General features: G+C 40.3%; 1 protein-coding gene across 1 annotated transcript; it reads right to left on the bottom strand.

The window, feature by feature from the left end:
• Nucleotides 1-69: 69 nt before the first annotated feature.
• Nucleotides 70-14417, bottom strand: LOC124140409 (male-specific lethal 1 homolog). Its single transcript, XM_046507946.2, has 8 exons — nt 13584-14417; nt 10167-10303; nt 7949-8280; nt 6486-6547; nt 5937-6004; nt 3611-3741; nt 2155-2227; nt 70-637 (listed from the first exon to the last, which is right to left on the bottom strand). The coding sequence occupies exons 1-8, from the start codon at nt 13995-13997 to the stop codon at nt 553-555; spliced, it is 1302 nt and encodes a 433-aa protein (XP_046363902.2). The 5' UTR covers nt 13998-14417; the 3' UTR covers nt 70-552.
• Nucleotides 14418-15928: the final 1511 nt, after the last annotated feature.

Here is a 15928-nt window from a genome sequence, read left to right as displayed (position 1 = left end):
AACCAGGCTTGTCAGTCACATGAGACCAGCTCAGCCAGTCACACGAGACCAGGCTAGTCACATAGAACCGGCTTGTCAGTCACACGAGACCAGCTCAGCCAGTCACACGAGACCAGGCTAGTCACATAGAACCAGGCTTGTCAGTCACACGAGACCAGGCTAGTCACACAGAACCAGGCTTGTCAGTCACACGAGACCAGCTCAGCCAGTCACACGAGACCAGGCTAGTCACACAGAGACCAGGCTTGTCAGTCACACGAGACCAGGCTAGTCACATAGAACCAGGCTTGTCAGTCACATGAGACCAGCTCAGCCAGTCACACGAGACCAGGCTGGTCACATGAGAACACTTACACAACTAACAAGTCGTACAAGACCAGGCTAGTCACATAAGACCAGGCTCGTCCCAAAGACCAGGCCAGTCACATTAGACCGGGTTAGTCCCACAGGACCAGGCCAGTCACATTAGACCGGGTTAGTCCAAAAGACCAGGCTAGTCACATTAGACCGGGCTAGTTACTGAGGTTAGTACAATATAAGGTCCAGCACCTATCATCTCCTCCTGGGACGGTACACAGTAGATTTCCTAGATGCTAACGTACACTGGCGGTTGGTCTCCCAGGGAAGTTCAAATTCTCTGAAAAAAAAAAAAAGCATTTTAAATAAACTTTTATCTAAAAACAAATACCACTGAATAACAGTGACAAACTGACTTAACAATTCTCATTCTTCGACCTACTGATGTACACAAATAACATCAGTATCAACATTTTGGCATGTGCAGTTTTTGGTTGTTTGTTTGTTTGTTACACCGCACTAGGCAATATTCAAGCTATATGATGGCGGTCTGTAAATAATCAAGTCTGGGCCAGACAATCCAGTGATTGACATCATGAGCATCTATCCATGCAATTGGATACGATGACAAGCATCAACCAAGTCAGTGAGCCTGACCACTCGATTCCGTGAGTCGCCTCTTACGACAAGCATAGTCGCCTTTTACAGCAAGCATGGGTTGCTGAAGACCTATTCTACCCCGGATCTTCACGGGTCGGCATATGAAGTGAAGCATATGCTGTAAGCACCCGACATTACTTGTGACAGTAGTAAACATGGTGAACACACAACATGCTAAGTGACGTATATCATTGCTATGAATTATTCATACTGAACTCAACAGTAAACATGATTCTACAATATTTCTATGTTCCCTTATTTTTTCCTTCAGTATAACACAAGAGTGAGAGTATGGTTTTAAGCCGCTTTTGGCAATATTCCAACAATATTGCAGCGGGTGAACTAGAAATGGGCTTCACACATTGTGACCCTGTCTTCAGTGTGACGAGAACGCTTAACCACTAGGCTACCCCACCACCCCTATAACACAAGAGGGAGTAGATGTGAGCTAGCAAATGTGGTTGTATGCCATACGTACAACATTCCAGCTATATCATGACGGCCTGTAAATATATAGTGGAGTCTAGACCGGCTATATGATCCATGCCATCAAGGAATGGTGACTTGTAATCACAAGTCAGGTCCCTTTTAGTCAACTCTTACAACAAGCATAAGTAATCACTTCAGCCCCAAAGCCCATACAGACAAGGTCCCGTCCACAAAGCAGGGTTAGAAATTGGCACTGGTCCTATAGTCCTTGCCAAACTGCCCAATAGTTAAGGCATCATAAGGACTAGTAGAAATTTGCCGTTTTTTAGGGTTTTGCTTTATGTTATTATAAGGACTAGTAGGGGGCACGGGTGGCCCAGTCGTCTAAGGCGCCGCGATTCGCTGTGCAGAGTTGCGTCCCTTAGGCACGCCAGTAAACCTGTGATTGTGGGTTCGAATCCTGGTTCGCCCCGATTATGTTTCTAGGTTTGTCAGCACTAGACCCATGCTTGTGGGTTTCACCAAAGTGGTAAACGTCTGAGACCTGAATCACCTCTGGCTTTCCTCCCACATTAAGCTGACACGCTGACTGGAGTACTGTTAAAAGCGGCGTTAAACCCAACTCACTCACTATAAGGACTAGTGGTTTAAAACTGTTAGTTTCTAACGCTGCAAAGTGATCTTAGCGCTACAACTGTCATAAGTCTATGTTGAAGTATGGGAGTAACACTCATCTTTGTGCTAAGAACGCTGAGAGAATATACTCACAATGGCTTCATATGGGGGATAGGTTGTCCGAACGCTGTTACTGTGAGCCTCTCTCCCACCTCAATATGAGTGACTGAAACAAAATCACATCAATTAACATGGATCAAATTCACTCACTATGGATAAAATACACCATGTCATTTACTCACAATCTCATTAAAATCAGATCTTAGTTCTCGCTACCGCTAAACAAAGATCTGAGGACATCCCATTACGGGTCATGCCAGACCGACCTTGCACGAACTTTGACCGACCAATGGAATGACCAATCAGAAGGCAGCTTTCTCGTGCTTTACGGCACTAATTTCAAATTGGCGACTACGCTTCGAAACATATTTTGACAAATTCTCGATTACAAATTTGAAACCTGAACAAAAGAACATTCTGGAATGGCTAATAGATGGTCTCGATTGTATGGATTCAGTCGTTAAACCCGTAACTATCGTTCGGAATACCCCGTGTTTAAGTTTTCGAGGCTGCATGATCAGTAATTACATTCCGACGGTCACTTTCTTAATCTGGTAAGTGATGCTCTGATTGGTCGGATGAAAGGTCGTTCTGACGTGACCCCTAATGGGATGTTCTCAGATCTTTGTTTAGCAGTAGCGAGAACAGAGGTCTGATTTTAATGAGATTGATTTACTCACAAACCCCTTACAGAGTAGCAAGAGTTGGTGAATATGGTTTTACACAGCTTTGAGCAATATTCCAGCAATATCACAGCAAGGGACACCAGAAATTGGCTTCAGACATTGTACCCATGTGTGGGTCTTCAGCAAGACGAGTGAATGCTTTAACCACTAGGCTACCGCTAAAGAAGTAAGAACAATCAGTTTGACAGTAACTGTACCAATCCTGATAGTGTTTGACAACAAGGAATGACAACCTGTTACATCTCGTACAAACAAGAAGCAGCAGTTAATTGTAGGACTCATTACACCCTGGCCGACACTACAGTAATTGTTACAGGTCATACAAGTCCACATTCAGGCACAGTGATGACTTAGCATCACATCACTACCAGAAACAAATTCCCTAAATTGGTGTAATGCCAAGTCACCACTGCACCAGATTGTGATCACTCTCCTACCCAGGGTGGCAGCCAGCAAGCATAGTACCTCTGCCACAGGCCAGCGCCATGTGACAGTTCGTAGTTATCCTTTGTTTACATTTGTTGTACGGCTCCACTTGCAACTACGCAAAAACAAGTAGATTTTTACATATTTGCATACTTTCTCAATGAAAGTTAACCATTCTTTGACATTTGTTTATGAAAATGTGTAGACTTGTCAAACATGAAACGGATGAAAAGCATATGCAATATCTTGAATGGACTGTGAAAGATGTGACGAATTGTCACATGGCGCTGGCCTGTGGCAGAGGTACTGGAACTCTGGGTAGGAGAGTGATGTGGACTGTGAAACTTTTGAAAGTAGTTCCGGCAAGCAGGACTTACTATCATCCAGACAAGGGATGAATGACTCCACATGACTCTCGTCATCTTCTTTGGTATTGTGGACAATTCGCTGTTCCTTTTCTTTCAGACGCAGCAGATTCCGCTGTTCACGTAGCTGCTGCAAGTCCCATCTAAAACACAAACGATGAGAAAGTAAGACAAAAACGTTTGACCGTCGATTGCTGTCAGAGTGACATCCAGACAGAATCTATGAACCTGGGTTCAGAAAGTTTCAGAAAATTTTGGCTGGGCTAACGAGTCTATGCCTAGTCCAATCAAAATAGTGCAACGAAATCGAAATCCGGTTTGTAAACTGTCGTGCTGATTTTGGTCGATTGTAGGATTTGCAAAGCATGTGCACCACCAACTCGTCAACAGATATTTTCCAAATCTTTTCATGTTTTTAATCAAGGTGCTCACTTGATTTCATGCACTTTGCGATGTAGGACCCGTTTTATCCCAATATAGACCTTGATTATCGTCTTGACTGGGCGCCGCCAATTTGTTTAAATCAAATGCCAGTGATACGAGAGTAGGAATCTGATTGGTCCATAGGAGAGGTTTAAAAGGGACATAACTTGTAGTAACCACTGGTGGTGCTACGATCCAAACCCAGGAATTCCAGCCTAGTTCGGCAAGGGTGGAAACTGGACTTTTAAAGTCAGTTAACTCTCTTGCCTCGGGAAGATGACCTGACAGTGGCTTTCAACAGTATTCCACTTACATCACAGAAAGTCAGCAATGTGGGAGGAAAGCTCAAACTGAGACAGGGCTGGTGAAGGTTCTACTACATCAAATCAGAATCAGTTGTTTGACAAGCAGTTTTGCAGACTGAATAATCTGGCAGCTGTGATTGGATGATTTTGTGATTTTGAAATGTACATCCATCCAGTAATTAAAACTGACCATGTTTTTTTCAATATCAATGCCATTTTTTTAACATCATGACTTATGCTGCATGTGATCACAGATATTTTCAAGCAACTGACATTTGGTACGGAACTGGGGGAAGTGTGTAAGCTTTCTGTACTCAGAAAAGGAGCTGGCTCAGGTAGTCACTGTCATTGTTCTTATTGCTGCTCTAAGGACAAACTTTACACACATACAGATATGTCATAGCTGGTAAACGCTTAGTTATTAATAAACAAGAGTCATCCGAAGATGACATATCACCCCAACGTGGCATGTCGGTAAACTGTGTGTACCTTCAAATGTATTTAGATTGGCAAGGAAATCTTTTTCCTTGATGCCCAAACTAGAAATTTAGGTTATTTAGGTTATTAAATATTGGTTCATGAAGCTCACTTTCTGATGATCTCATGAAATTGTAATAACACTAACTTCGCAGATTCGCATATGAATAGCTCTGTAGTAGCCTCATGACACAAAGGCATAAAGAGAGTGTACTAGGTTATGTAGCTCACATCATATATAGTATATGATATCGGTAAATAGTACACCTTAGAATTATATGTCAGGGGCTACAAATTAAAAAGATTAAAATCTATAAATAACAAACTGCACTACTAGTGAACATGATTGATATGTGCATAAAGTTTGGTGAATCTCTGTCGCATGGTTTAGAAGATAACGCTAGACGAGGACATTGCCCTAAGTTCATCAATTTTCAATTGAAATAAAAAAAATAAAAAAAATAAAAAAATAGAAAAAAATCTGTTAATAGCAAAGGCACCACTAGACAACCTGCTTGATAGGCGTAAAAACTTTTGAGAAGCTAAGTTGAATGGTTCGGGAGATATGGTCCGGACAAGAGCACTACCCTCAAATTTCCTAAGTTCATCATATTTCCATGGCAACGACAAAAATATAAAATTCTAAAAATCTCTAAATAGCAAAAGGCACTTCTACTGAGCCTGATTGTTAAGTGTACCAAGTTTTGCGAAGCTAGGTTGTACGGTTTAGAAAATATACTCTGGACACGAGCAGTACCCTCAAATTTCCTAAGTTCATCATATTTCCATGGAAACGACAAAAATATAAAATTCTAAAAATCTCTAAATAGCAAAAGGCACTTCTACTGAGCCTGATTGTTAAGTGTACCAAGTTTTGTGAAGCTAGGTTGTACGGCTTAGGAAATATGCTCCGGACAAACAATGATTACAGACGGACGGACAGACAGACTGACGGCGGACATACTGATGGCTATATCCCCCAAAAAAACCACAACATTACTGTAGAAGTCAATGGGAAGACATCTGGTTGTGTGTCACCTGAAGCACATGTATCAAGGGACACGACTCTGCACAAACAATCACAACACCTGAGAAATCAGGGCCACTGACACCCTCTCTCCTTGGAAACTCACCTTTTTCTTCTCCTTTCTTCAAGCTCAGGCTTTTGATGTCGTTTTATAAATACCTCGTCTTCCAGGTTCTGAAATAAGATAAATCAATTACACCACCCATCTCTTATTCCCTGGACTGATTTTTAACAGAAGATTGAACAACTATACTTTGTTGTTTAACGCCACACTCAACAATATTCAAGTTATATGACAGTGGTCTGTAAATAATCAAGTCTGGACCTGACAATCCGGTGATTGATATCATGAGAATCGATCCACGCATTTGGGATATGCATCAACCAAGTCAGCGAGCCTAACCACCCGAACCTATTAGCCGCCTCTTACAACAAGCATTGTCGCCTTTTATGGCAAGCATGAAAACTTTCACAGGTTTAACAAGCTATACTTGCTTCAGTTGTAACTTTACTTTCCAAGTGAAACAGCCAGACAGATATTTCTAAACCATCAGATTGTAAAGTAAATATACCTACATCTGTCATGGACAGTGAGTCAGGCAAGGGGATGTCATCCCCGTACTCTACAGCACACTGCTATTCCCTTGTCACTTACCTCTGTCCCTTCAAGTTGGTACAAGTTTGTTATTTTGTTGAACCTCCAAGTGGGTGTTTCAACTGAAATAAAACAGAACACAATTATACAATACAACAACATCGCATGAAACCATTTGAGTAGGTCAGTTGGGTTTAACACTGCTTGGAACTTTTTCAATAATATCAGTGTCTGCTTGATGTGGGAGAGGGGCCCAAAGTGCATGTGTGAGGTGTTGACCACTTTGGTTACAATGTAAAAAAAAAAGCACAGGATACTGGGATCTAATTGGGAATAGCATTCCAAACAACGCATTTGATTTCTGTATGTAATAATGTAATGGAGTGAGTGAGTGAGTTGGGTTTAACACCGCTCTTAACAGTATTCCAGTTGTCAGCTTAATGTGGGAGAAAAGACCGAAGTGATGCAGGTCTCAGACGTTTACCACTTCGGTGAAACCCACGAGCACGGGTATGGTGCTGACAAACCTAGAAACATAATCGGGGATTCGAACCCACAATCATAGGTTTCTGGCGTGCCGAAGGGAAGCAACTCTGCACAGTGAATTGCTGCGCCTTAGACGACTGGGCCCCCTGTGCCCCCAATATTGTAATGGAGAAATACTGAGAATCTGGAAGTAGCATCAACAAGTCCCGAAATGATTCCTCCGACTTTAACCATGTTATGGTTGACATATAATTCCTCTAATTTTGCATAATGATCTCTAGTTGTGTCAGTTGCATGTTCAAAATAGCCAGTGAATCCCTGGCTCAAATCAACTGCAACAGTAATAGTGTCTCATCACAATGGTCTAAAACATTTGATTGGGTCAATAAGCCTTACACAAAGTATTTGTGTTTACGACCTTATCTGGTTTCTGCTATATCAGCTGTCAGTGTGAACAACTATCCAAGCCAAGCATATTACCTCAGGACAGTTTAGCAAATGATGTGGGTTTGAATTTTTTTTAAATCCATTTTGTGGACTAAAAGACTTCAACGCCTTCAACATTCAGAATAATGGGACATGCATCCCACTTGAATTTGTGTGAAAGTCAAAAGTTCACAATGGAAAGACTATATTTTGTTTGTTTGTTGCTTAAGACGCACTCAGCAATATTCCAGCTATATGACAGCGGTCTGTAAATAATTGAGTCTGGACCAGACAATTCACTGATTGGCATTGTGGGCATCGATCTAGACAATTGGGATGCTATGACATGCATCAACCAAGTTAGCAAGTCTGACTGCCCGATCCCGTTTCCTCGCCTCTTACGACAAGCATGGATTGCTGACAACCAATTTTAACCTGGATCTTCACAGGTGGAAAGATCATCCATACTCGTATTAGACATGGTCACCACTGCAGTATTGCCTCTTCACCCACACAAACACAAACCAGATCAAACAACTATGAACTCATCCAATCCATCAACTTGACTACCTTGCCACCTGAAACTAACAAAGAATACTTTCTTGTATTACCTAAGGTCTGTGATCGTGCACTCCGACACAAATTTGGATACGAAATATTGTCAATAGTCCGTGACCTTGCTTCACAACATGTCACGTGATATGTGCAGTCTGTCTTTAACAGAGTTTCCTCCCCTTCCATAACAACCTCCTTGTCCGAATCATCATCATCATCATCATCATCATCAATGTCAGACTCGGCCACCTCCAGCTGGGACTTGGTCACAGTCTTTGTTACAGTTCTGTGCACAGATCGGTTTCCAAGGTTACGCGGAGATTCCTTATCTAGTGCAGCCCGCTTGCTAGGAAGACCATCTTTCTCTGTTGCTGATTGATGTGCTTTCCTGAAAATATATATTTCCATGATTGTCCAATGTTGTGATTTTTTATATTACCAGTGTCTCTGGCACTAACTCACTATTCATCACATTTTTGCCAATGTAAACATTGTTTATGATTGGTCGGTTTGTTGTTTTACACCGCACTCAGCAATATTCCAGCTATATGACGGTGGTCTGTAAGTAATCAAATCTGGACCAGACAATCCAGTGATTGATATCATGAGCATCAACCCACGCAATTGGGATCGATGACATGCTTTAACCAAGTCAGCGAGTCTGACCACCTGATCCCGTTAGTCGCCGCTTACTACAAGCATAGTTACCTTTTACAGCAAGCATGGTTGCTAAAGACCTATTCTACCCCGGATCTTTTCGGGTCACATTGTTTATGGAAGTGAGTGAGTGAGTTGGGTTTAACGCTGCTTTTAACAGTATTCCAGTTATATGTCAGCTTAATCCGGGAGAAAAGCCTGAAGTGATGCAGGTCTCAGACGTTTATGGAAGTGAGACTTGAGACATGGCAATGATAATCAAAAAATAAAGAAGAGTTTTTCTTCCTCTATGAGGGAAAAATACCCACTTTGGAATCATAATCAATGTTAAATCTGAGAATTGAACCATTATGCAGCTTATTCCATGAGTAAAGAGTAAAGAAATATCGGACAGTTAGGTTGAAACGATACAGCCAGGCCACGATACATATCATGATATGATATGTATCGCGATACACATATTAAAAACCAAATCACATGGGAACTTCATGACTATAAATATTTCAAAACAGGTTCCAAAGGAGAAGCTAGCTGTAGACACATGTTCGTAGTGGCTATATTTAGTAGTGAACTTGAAAATATTCTGCAAAATTTGACTGACAAAAGAGCTGGGATGGGCGTCATTAAATGAGCATAGGGTATTTTTTAAGCAATGTACATCTTGTTTCGATGAAAAGAAAAAATGTATCTCGTATCGAATCATCACATGCAAACTTGAGAATTATTGGTGCACTGATGTATCGTTTCATCCCCCTTGCACATGTGCACATGGAAAAATACCCACTTTGGAATCATAATCAATGTTAAATCTGAGAATTGAACCATTATGCAGCTTATTCCGCGAGTAAAGAGTAAAGAAATACAGACAGTTAGGGTGAAACGATACAGCCAGGCCACGATACGATACATATCATGATACCTAGGTCATGATATGATATGTATCGCAGTACACATATTAAAAACCAAATCACATGGGAACTTCATGACTATAAATATTTCAAAACAGGTTCCAAAGGAGAAGCTAGCTGAAGACACATGTTCGTAGTGGCTATATTTAGTAGTGAACTTGAAAATATTCTGCAAAATTTGACTGACAAAAGAGCTGGGATGAGCGTCATTAAATGAGCATAGGGAATTTTTATAGCAATGTAAGTCTTGTTTTGATGAAAAGAAAAAATGTATCGCGTATCGAATCGTCACATGCAAACTTGAGATATATTGGTGCACTGATGTATCGTTTCATCCCCCTTGCACATGTGGGGACCAACTCCATGAGGCAACCTGGTCAGTATATATATTAGCCATTGACAAGAAAGCCTTGTATTCAGTGCAGAATGACTAAGTTGTAAATAGACATGGTGAATGAGTGAGTGAATATGGTTTTACGGTACTTATAGCAATATTTCAGCAATATCTTGACGGAGGACTAAAGTTATGACAACCCAGTTATGATGCAATCATGCTTATATTAACTAATGCCAGTCCCACTGATGGGCAGCACATGAGCTTCCCAATCCTAGTCATATTTCACATGCAAACAGAATCGCAGCATCGGTTCCCACGACAACCACCGTGACACTGTCACCCCCTGTCAGTATCCTGCAACTGATGACACACCTTTTGACCCCCTTGTCTGGGGGGATCGCCAAGGCCGCCTCAATAGCCGCTTCCCGCGCCACGTGAGTATCATGGGATTCCTCCTTCTGTTTGAGTATTGACATCCGACGCTCCATTCGCTCCAAGCGACATTGTAACTGAAAGAAGAATTTTTAAAAAGGCATATAAGACGAGTTACCCATTTGCAAAAATTAAGTCTGAAAGAAATGTGGTCCTTGTTCTAACCCTTGCATTACAAAAATTAGGTGATCCCTAGATCAGCCAACACCAAGGACCCCTCTTGAATTCAAACACTGATTTGATGCACATGCTAGCTAACACATAGCTGTAAAACTGATCACTGAACAACAGAACAAAATTATTTGTCACAAGATAATCCTTACTTCCCAAAAGCTGTGGTGACCTGGAACTTCATACAACATCAGTGTTACCATGGTTACTGTACATAACTTTAAAATAAAATGCCTCTTCATAATAGCTGTATTTAGTTGCAAACATTGTCCAAAGTTGTCTCAATCAGAATTTCTAGAAAAACACAGATTCTCTAGAATTCCAAACCTGTGATGATTGTGAGGAAGGGTGAAACTAGTGCTCTATATTCAGCAACATATATTATTCACTGGTTCTTTTGTAACTTGAGGGACTTTTCAAGGCAAAGATCAAACTTTTCAAGGCCAAGATCAAACTTTTCAAGGCAAAGATCAAACTTTTCAAGGCAATGATCAAACTTTTCAAGGCAATGATCAAACTTTTCAAGACCAAAGGAAAGACCTAAGTGAGCATTACTTGTTTTCTAACAGATTCATTAGCATCAGGGTTTTACATGACGCACAAATGTATAAAATGGATGCCAAAAAAATATCTATTGTGTCAAGAGGGGGACACAATAATATTCTTTGTACCAAATTCTCGACAAAAATTATACAATTCATGTAAATAAAGTAATTATGAAATCTTACTGTACAGTACGCTACACCATTTCATTACTTTACAGGACCATTATATTTACTGAAAGGACCCTTGAAATTTAGTAGGTCAAGGTTAAAACCCTGATTAGCATGATTGGAATATTTCACCGACACAATAGCTCCATTTGTATACAGCGGTATACCTAAGTACAGAAGTGAAATATTCCAGGTCTTGCACCAGTGATTCAATATCAGTTATCAATCCAGTTACTGGTTGCCCCTCCTGATATTATCACATAACAACATCGAAACATTGACATATATCATTGCTTAACAGCAGAGGCCTTTTCACCATGTTCTTTAATTTTAACGCATTTCGAGGTAGATTTAACGTATCAGGCTTTCTCAGCATGCGTAAACTTGGTACATTTTCCTTGTCGGACATTGTCTGTACAGACAGAGAATAATTCACCTCTGCATCCTGCACAAGTACACAATATAATGCATTAACAGTGGTCCAAAGGACACATGGAATTGTATTTGATTAAATCAAGAAAAGACTTCCATCCGTATTCCCCTCCCAAAAGTTGTACGTGCATGCATTGCCACTCAATCCTATTGGTTACATATAATTTTGAGAGGGGGTACGGGCGGAAGTCTTACTCAGATTAACATACAGAAACTGTCCCTTGAGTATGAAGCAGAATTTGCCAGTCTCACATCATTATAAAGATGAATTTCATAAAATCAATCCAACAACAAACATGGTGGTGTATGGAAAGTTTCCTTTCAATATCATTCATTGCTGAACGAAAATGTATGCAAAATCTTTTCAGCCTAGCACAAGTAAATCTTGACTTTATATAATTTTTACATATACTACATGATCAATCTCTTGAATAGTCCTTCCCTCCTTCAAGCAGGCAGTAGCATGTCTGTGCTCACAAAATAAAACTGGCATGTAGGTCATCAGATATGTTGAGTAGAATGGTTGAGGTTACAAATCAGTCTTCACTGTACTCTTGGCCATGGGACACACAATATATTCCACTATTCACACAGAAATCTGGAAGATTACTACATTTTCCAAATTACCATGTACAACCACGAAAAAAACACCATACTGCTTTCAAGGATAGAACAAAATCTACAGATGGGGGAAATATTGATTTGTTGTGGATAATATTTTTAGGACAACAAAATATTACAAAATGTAGGAATGTGGATTTAATGATGAATGAAGACCTTATTTGACCAGTATGTGACTGAATAAACACGAGAGACACTCGGGAATGTTTCAACAATTCCGGACGTGCCTCGTCACTCACAACGTTCCGAAGGATTAGTGAAATAGCCATGTTGATTGCATCTCTCGCTTGGATTTTCAATCGCTTACCTTCCTTCCAAGTAAATTTCGCAGTCTTTTTCTCAGCCCCGTCGGCACAATACTGCCAGTAATAAACTGAATCATCTTCAGGTCTTTGAGAAATAATTTAACTAATTATTTACAATCTACGAATTACTTGGCTACCCAAGCAAGCTGATATGTACACAAAGAAATGCGGTTGGAGTTGGCTTGGGTCACATGATCAGTCATGTGACTAGAGCACATAGGTCATAGGTCAGTCCGCGCCGTTGCATTTGTTTTGGGCATGTTACAAACGATAGAAACAACATTCCACCACACATATCTTCTATTTCGCGACTCGACATTCATGTACATACTTCGAACGGAAACGCTCTCATTTGAATGCCTCTTCTCCTGCACATGAAGAGATGGCAGCGAGGTCAAAATTGGCAACAAGTTGTTTTCCCAGGTCACTCGGTCGTATAGGTTAGAGGTTGAAGGTTGAACAGCATGATTGGCTGTTGACCGCGTGGACGAATTCTCCTTCTACCAATACATTTGTCAATGTACTATCACAACAATGTATCACTTTGTTTCTTGACAATAGGAACTCATGATCAGTTTCAATATGTGGCTATTCGCGATGCGAAGAATCAAGCGTTAGCTGCCCTATTTTTCTAACTGGTCTCAAGCGTAGTGATATTCATTGAAATCACAACTTCCGTTTGCGCACTCACATGTCTGTCCGTTGGTGTCGAACTGTCAACAGTCACGACGGGGATACCGACTATATTTTGCAAAATACAATTAAAAGATGGCCTCATAATACGTCTAAAAGACACCTTCCTTCGTAATAAAGTGGCAAATTAATTGACATCATGCAGTATTAAGAATAGGTTATTTACAGTGTCCAATATATGCGGGACACCCTAATATTTCACGCGATCGTGTGCTTGTCAATACATCTAATCAAAACATTCAGGGAAACAAGTCTTGGTTCAAAGATTTAAGTCACTTGGTTATTTACCAGACTGATATGTTTACACAAGTTAATAAACGAAGCACTCTGACACATAACGGATAAAATGTAACTTGGAAAAACAAGTCGGCCATTTTGCCTCGCCATTGAGTTCACCACACCTGAGATAAAATTATCCTTACCGCGTTTTTCTCCGACTTTAGCGTTTTGATCTCTTTGTCTCTTTTTGATATCATATCCTGTTGGTGCTGAATTAATTCAATGTGAAGAAGTAACAGGTCCTTCAACTGTTTATTTTCATTCGGATGCGAGCCGTCCGCATTCAACAATTTCCCGGTCATTCTCGTCAGGGCGTTGTGATCTTCGGTTGACAGCGGCGGGCGACCACAGAGTGTATTTTGGTTGTTGTCTGAATCTTTCTTCACATCGGGATCTTTCTGTCCTTTAGCATACTTTAAACTTTCCTGGATGGCAAGGTTTAGATCGGCTTCATCGAAACCCCCATTCATAGCTTTCGATGATAACCGCCGCTTTTGTAAATAATGCCTGCCTTCTGAACGAAACTTTGAATCCATCGTGTTGACATCCGATTTCATACTATCGTCTGGCAGTTCAAGCGATGCATTGACATTTAGCGATGATGTTTTCAGAAATCACAACTAATGTCGTCCTTTGATGTATGTGAACGATTACTTCAAAGACAGAATTATCAAACCCGTTGGAGTAAATCCTCACCGGTGTCTTGGCGCAAAAGTTCCCGTTGAAAATCATGCCTTGTAAACAAAGTCGCAGTTGGTGTTTACATTCAGTCTACGAGAGGGAGCCCAGGAAAATCTGACACTTGGTCAAAGTATGCGCCGCGTTCAGAATGATAGTTATGTACAAGGATCATTACCATTTGGTGCAGTCGTGATTTGTAGTCAACAATCATGTGCATTTTATTTGTTCCAAACCTAGAAGCTATAAACAAATAACATATCATTGTGATGAAAGGGAAATCCCGATTCTTTCACCGTCCCCATTTTGTCCAATAGCCATAATTAATCTATCAAACAAGTTCTGCACATAGAATTTATATAGCTTCGCTTCCCATGTAAAAGTACATTAAATTGATTGTCATGTTTATCTTAAATGTTTGTGATGCAACTCAACACCGCGATAAAACAATGGTATGCAGGCTGAACCTACACATATCCACCTCGTAGATAATAGGGTTTGACCTAAATGAACTGTAGGCCCTACGTCTCCCAGCACCTGACAATTAACTGCTGTTGTTTTTGGTTTTTGTTTTTTGAAGATATTTGTTGCCTAGTGGTTCAAACGTTTGCGCGTCACGCCTAAGGATGGGTTCGATTCTCCACGATGTGTGAAGCCCATTTCTGTGGTGTTCACCGCCGTGATATTGCAGGAATATTGCTAAAAGCGGCGTAAAACCATATTATAGTCACTGAGTCACTCACTTACTCTGAGTGATTTCCTTCTCCTCTTCATGACCCTTGACCGGAACAAAATTATAAACAGAAACACCTTTCACATGTTTTAGTCTTTACCAAATTACCTCCCTTCTTTCATAACGTCTTTATCTAATGACGTCATACGAAAACACATGACGTAAAGAATAAGCTCTTGTGACGTCATTCACGCACTACAGTAGGGGGCGATGCACTCCGAAACTTTCATGAAACTAAAATAAAATATTTAAATATGAAAAATCATTGTCCATAAATGACAGTTAAACATGTGTAGAGAATAACCAGTGCTGTGCATTATTATTCGTGTCCCAGAGAATATACATGTCTGATTAATCCGTGACAATTTGAGACAAAACTATAATTATGGACGACTGATCTGAATATTACTTCTAGATCTTATATATTATTTATTTTACTACATATTTTATTTTATTTGAATGACTTTGTGAACACGTTACATTCAAGCAGTACTTCCCAGGTTTACTACTTGCATGTTTAGCAATAATTGTTTTGCGTGATGGCATTGTTGATCAGCCCCTGGCCAATGCCATATGTAGATTATTCCACGCACTGCAAGGCAGATTTGTTTATCAGGTCATAACACCGTACGCCCGCGTTTCTTTTGAGTTTGTGGGCGGAGTCAGACAGGGAAGCGAAACGTAAGAAGGAAGCAGATATTATGCGAACATGCAGACATGTTGGTTGTAGATGGCGGTAAGTAAACAACGCCCAGAGTGCATGACAGTGTCAGTTAATACTGTTATACGCCGGATTTGTGGATTTTTTTATATGTTTTCACTCCAAATTTTTGTAAGAACATCAAGCATTTCCAGTGAACAAGTTTTTTTTGTTTTTTTTGTAAAACCCGAGACAGAATTATTTTCATCTGGTATTTTCCGGAACAATCAATTTTTACAATTTTTTATTCAACATTTGGTGCAGTTATTTCAAACTTGATCAGTTTAGTCACACATCCTCAGATCCGTTAACAGATGTTGGCTTGGCATACTTGTTGAGAGAATATTTATAGATTAGTTCTGCCAATAACTGAGAAA

Source organism: Haliotis rufescens, unplaced genomic scaffold (genome assembly GCF_023055435.1).
Source record: "Haliotis rufescens isolate VD_foot unplaced genomic scaffold, xgHalRufe1.0.p SCAF_37, whole genome shotgun sequence".
NCBI lineage: Eukaryota > Metazoa > Mollusca > Gastropoda > Lepetellida > Haliotidae > Haliotis > Haliotis rufescens.
This window is presented reverse-complemented; position numbering and strand designations above follow the sequence as displayed.